Consider the following 4624-nt stretch of genomic DNA (forward strand, 5'->3'; position numbering starts at 1 on the left):
GCTACGCAACAATAGAGCAGGCGCACCGCCCACAAAATGTTTGAATGATCGGGTAAAGAGCGAGCTTCTTATATGGGATCCGACGCATCCAGCAGAGCGAAGCAGCGTTCCATTCTTTTCGGCGGCATCCTTCCGCATTGGCGGCGAGTGGAGTGCCACAATCCCATTCATCATTTTTGATCTACATAACCCAAAGCCCATAGCACTGGTGACATCTCCGGCATAAATGCAAGGAGGATGTATAGCTGATATAGGATCTTGTGGAACTGGATTTGATTCTGCAAGCGATTCGGTACGAACGAAGAAATTTCGAACAAAAGGATTGGAACTCGCTGATAGGAAAGGAGAGAAAAACAAAGCAATGCCAAGAGCTCCGTCAATCTGCTGTTCATCGATAGACGAAGCTCTCTCTTTTTCATCTCGTGCCAGATGTAACAAAAGATTAGTCCTTTTTCCTTCTCGCGAACCACGGGAGCGCCCAGCGCCCAGAAGAGCAAAGCTCATTTTCAAAACAGGGTCAAGCGGCGCATTAAAAAGGGCTGGCCCGTTAAAAGGACGCTTACTTTGCGAACGAAGTTCAGAATCAACAAGGGTTCTCCGAACGAAGGGAGTGTACAACTGGGGCGCAGCCCAACTTTTTTGTTGGAGAGATAGAATGGAGTTCTTCACGAAGTTCGAGACAAAGGAAAAAAATCAAAGTTTCTCTATAGCCTCTTTGTTTTGAGACATTATGGCTTTGGGGTCGACCCCGGTAACAAAAAAGGAATCCATAAAAAGTGGGGATCCAACACCATGATAAAATACTACCCTCATGATTAGACCATGTCCCTGAGATTTGATAAAAAAAAGGTGCATTAGCGGTTAATACGTTGTAATTAGATAAGTTATTTGGAATATGACGGAACGAAAGACCAAGGAAAGGAAGAAGAATGCACCAAAATGCAAGTGCTGCACCAAACGCTAGTGGTTGTTTCTTGTTGTAAGTGAATGCAACGAAAAGACCCGGAAATAACGAATAATGAGAAAATTCATTTATAGACATTTCGTGCTCATTTCCAAATTTATGCTTAGTTATTCCCATCATCCGGTAACCACAGGATGATCCCAATCTCCTTTTAGTAATAGATCTTTTTGATATGTCTCAGTCTCAGCGGCAAGGAAGAGAAAATGCATCGAGTCGTTTATCAAGAAAGTGGACGAGCATGGCGGTCCCTATATCTCTGAGGGGTGTACCACTTTTTTTTTCAAGTCAGCTTAAGAGGTTCAAAAGAGAAAGTCACTCTCCTTATTCTTGGCTAGTGGAATGGAAGCAAGACTCTTTCCTATCCACTTTGCCGAGGGGAGAGAACTCAAAGATAACTCAAGCTAGACAGAAAGGTGCAAAAGTCCAAAGTTTCTTAAGGATCCTATAAGCAAGTAGGTTAAGATTGTCATTTAGCTTCAATTTCTTCAGTCTCACAAGCGGGTCCGCATGCAACAAAAGAAATTGTATTTTCCTACTACTCCGACCTTGCCCTGAAAGGATAAGGAAATTGGATAAGAGCGAGAGCTAGACTGACTGTTGGTCCAATGCTAGTGGAGGATTCAGAATGAGGACCCCCTGTGGCGGCTACTCATAAGAAGATGAAGGATTGAAAGAGGACTGATCACCCCTCTGATTTGTGATCTTTTAATAGAAAGAAAAAGCCTTCTCTCAGACTTAAAGGTAAATGAAAGCGGGATTTTTTTCTCTCCTCTAAGCTAGCAGCAAGTCAAGTAATCTGAGAATGCTGCCCCCAATCCGTAGCTGAGGATGAACTCAACTCATAAGCTTTTTTTGAACCAAGCACCTGTTGTAGAAATGAAAAACCACCCACTAGCAGAGGCTGGAACAACCCATAGAAGTGTAGGGGCTGCTTCAACCAGGCGTACCCGTATCCATTGATTTACCTCCTCTAGAGAGTATTGAACTTTGTGACAAATAGGTTATAGTTACACTCCTTAACTCCCTATTCGCGAGATATAAAAGCTAGCTAGTAAGAAGACTTCCCCTTCTTTTCTGGGAGGGTGAGAACTTGAAAGACTGGCAGAGAAAAGGAAGAAAAGCGGCTAATGCTATCTAAACGATTATTTCAAAGTTTACCAAGTTCGCTCGTTCACGAGACAGGGGACTCTTTTAAATAAGACAGTGTATGGCTGCGAATAAGTCTATTCGGCAAGTCATAGAGAAGGACTGGATATAAGCTATTCCCCGGTTCTTCATTGGATCCTTTTAGTTTAATATTACTTTTTGGAAGCAATCTCATAATAATATGTATTAGGGACAGCATTTAGGATAGCAAAAGCATTTTTGGAGAAAGAGGGATTACCTTCCAGATTCTTTTGTGATACCCTCTGTGTCGCCTTCTCCTGGATGGTCAGCCCAGTGTCTTGAATCCTTGAGCTCTTCCTCATGGCTTTGACTGGTGACTTACATTTCATCTTATTTGCAGCTCTCTTGGTCCTTGGATATGATGTCTTCTGCCACTCTCCTTGGTGGCTATTCTCCACCATCTCAGTCCCCTCCGAGGTCAGCTGAATCTGATCAGTGGCTGTCTCTGCCTAATCCACCAAGTGTGTACAAGACAAGATCTTTGTCTGTCACAGGTTCTCCTGCTGCTGCAAGTTGATCAGACTGGAATTTGATCCTGCGCAGATAATCTTGAGCAGTCTGGGATCCTTTCTTGATCGTTTGGATCTGAATACACAGCTCAATTATTTGAGCATTTGTCATACAGCCAAGACTTCCGTTTTTTTTCCAGGTTTTCTCCCTTTTCTACGAAGGTTTGCTGCTCCGCCTGCACCAGTGAATTATTCTATTCTTCTCCTTTGGTTCAATCTGTGGGGAAATCAGAATTCACCATTGAATCCTGTGGATCAGCTCCCTTACATAATAATATTTCACTGTATCAGCTACGAGGGGAAAATCTGAAAGACAGAGGATAGAGAGTGAGAGAAAGAGTGTGAGACTTGCGCCGCTCTCCATTTCGAGGGGATTTCGACGATTCTGGGGTGATTGAACTATTTCTTTACCTGTTCAATTTCTAACGAATCAAGATAGCCTCTTGTTCCGGTATAAATAGTAGCTATCTGCTCTTCCACTGGGAGAGGATTTGCCTGGGATTGTTTAAGAAATTCCCTTAATCGTCGACCCCTTGCCAATTGATTCTGACTTGTTTTATCGAGAGCAGAGGCGAATAATAGGCTTGTCACTCTGCGAATTGAGCTAGTTCCAATTTGGATTTGCCAGCTACTTGTTTCATGGCTTTAATTTGAGCCGCGGATCCTACTCTGGAAACTGAAATACCCACATTAATAGCGGGTTGAATTCCGGCATGGAATAGATCCGCAGATAAGAATATTTGTCCATCTGTAATGGAGATTACATTAGTAGGAATATAGGCGGAAACGTCTCCAGATTGAGTCTCAACTATTGGTAAAGCGGTCATACTTCCTTCGCCTAAAAGAGAATTTAATTTTGCGGCTCTTTCTAAAAGGCGTGAATGCAAATAAAAAACATCCCCTGGATAAGCCTCACGGCCGGGACTTAATAGAAGGGACATTTGGCGATAAGCTTGTGCCTGTTTGGAGAGATCATCATAAATTATTAAAGTATGCCGTTCGCGGTACATAAAATACTCAGCCAGGGCTGCTCCCGTATAAGGAGCGAGGTATTGTAATGTAGCAGGTGAATCCGCCATTTCAGCTACTACAATAGTGTATTCCATGGCCCCCTCCTCATGGAAAGTAGTTACTATTTGAGCTACGGAGGATGCTCTTTGACCGATAGCTACATAAACACATATTACACCTTGCCCTTTTTTCTTGAGAATTGTATCTGTGGCTACTGCTGTTTTGCCAGTCTGTCTGTCCCCAATAATGAACTCTCGCTGACCGCGCCCTATAGGGATCATCGAATCGATAGCAATAAGCCCTGTTTGAAGAGGTTCGTATACTGAACGCCTGGAAATTCTACTTGGAGCAGGAGATTCAATTAAGCGAGATTCGGAAGCTACAATTTCGCCTCTCCCATCAATAGGTTTAGCCAGAGCATTTATAACACGACCCAAGTTATATACGCTCACGGGTATCTGAGCAATTCTTCCTGTTGCTTTTACAAAACTTCCCTCTTGATGCTAAACCATAGCTCTAACTGAGTAAAATTCCACAATTTCTAAGAACGATATGCTTTTTTTGCATTTTCCACTGTGAAAGCTTCTCTCAATCCCTCCCTAGTCCTTTCTTTCCTGGGCACAGGCTTACCTGGTTGACCGCCCACATTCATTCATTGTTCGTTCTGTTGTGGAATCGAACCACAGAGCTAGCGCAATTGGGATTTAGAGTCCCATGCGTGAAACTAAAGAGGATTTTCAGTCCTCTGCTCTACCAGCCAGAACCTAGAAGGACACTTCACACCCGATTTGACACAGCTAGACTGGAAACACTGCTTGTCAAGAGCACAGACCCCAGTATAGAATACTTTTTTGAGTATGTTGGTAAGGTCCGGTCATCCGCTTCTGTGCTTGCACTTCTGCGTAACTAGGGGTGCAAGTCCAGTACAGCGTACTTTCATAATTGAATCAAAAGCGTCGATACATGAAAAATC

At 43.3% G+C, this 4624-nt stretch overlaps 1 protein-coding gene and 1 pseudogene across 1 annotated transcript; one reads left to right on the forward strand and one right to left on the reverse strand.

Moving 5' to 3' along the window:
• The first annotated feature begins 226 nt into the window (after positions 1 to 226).
• LOC119357365 lies at positions 227 to 2648 on the forward strand. Its single transcript, XM_037624353.1, has 2 exons — positions 227 to 445; positions 2472 to 2648. Exons 1-2 carry the CDS (start codon positions 227 to 229, stop codon positions 2646 to 2648), a joined length of 396 nt encoding a protein of 131 aa, XP_037480250.1.
• Positions 2649 to 3024: 376 nt separating this feature from the next.
• Positions 3025 to 4299, reverse strand: LOC119357366 (annotated as a pseudogene).
• Between the last annotated feature and the right edge of the window lie 325 nt (positions 4300 to 4624).

The sequence above is a fragment of the Triticum dicoccoides genome, chromosome 2A (assembly GCF_002162155.2).
Source record: "Triticum dicoccoides isolate Atlit2015 ecotype Zavitan chromosome 2A, WEW_v2.0, whole genome shotgun sequence".
In the NCBI taxonomy this organism is placed as follows: domain Eukaryota; kingdom Viridiplantae; phylum Streptophyta; class Magnoliopsida; order Poales; family Poaceae; genus Triticum; species Triticum dicoccoides.

Excerpts from the sequence above, each read along its gene's own strand:
- LOC119357365 (XM_037624353.1), top strand. The coding sequence starts at position 227 with ATGCAAGGAGGATGTATAGCTGATATAGGATCTTGTGGAACTGGATTT. Across the intron at positions 446-2,471 it reads CCAGATGTAACAAAAGATTA|CTCTCTTGGTCCTTGGATAT; the intron begins GTCCTTTTTCCT and ends TCTTATTTGCAG.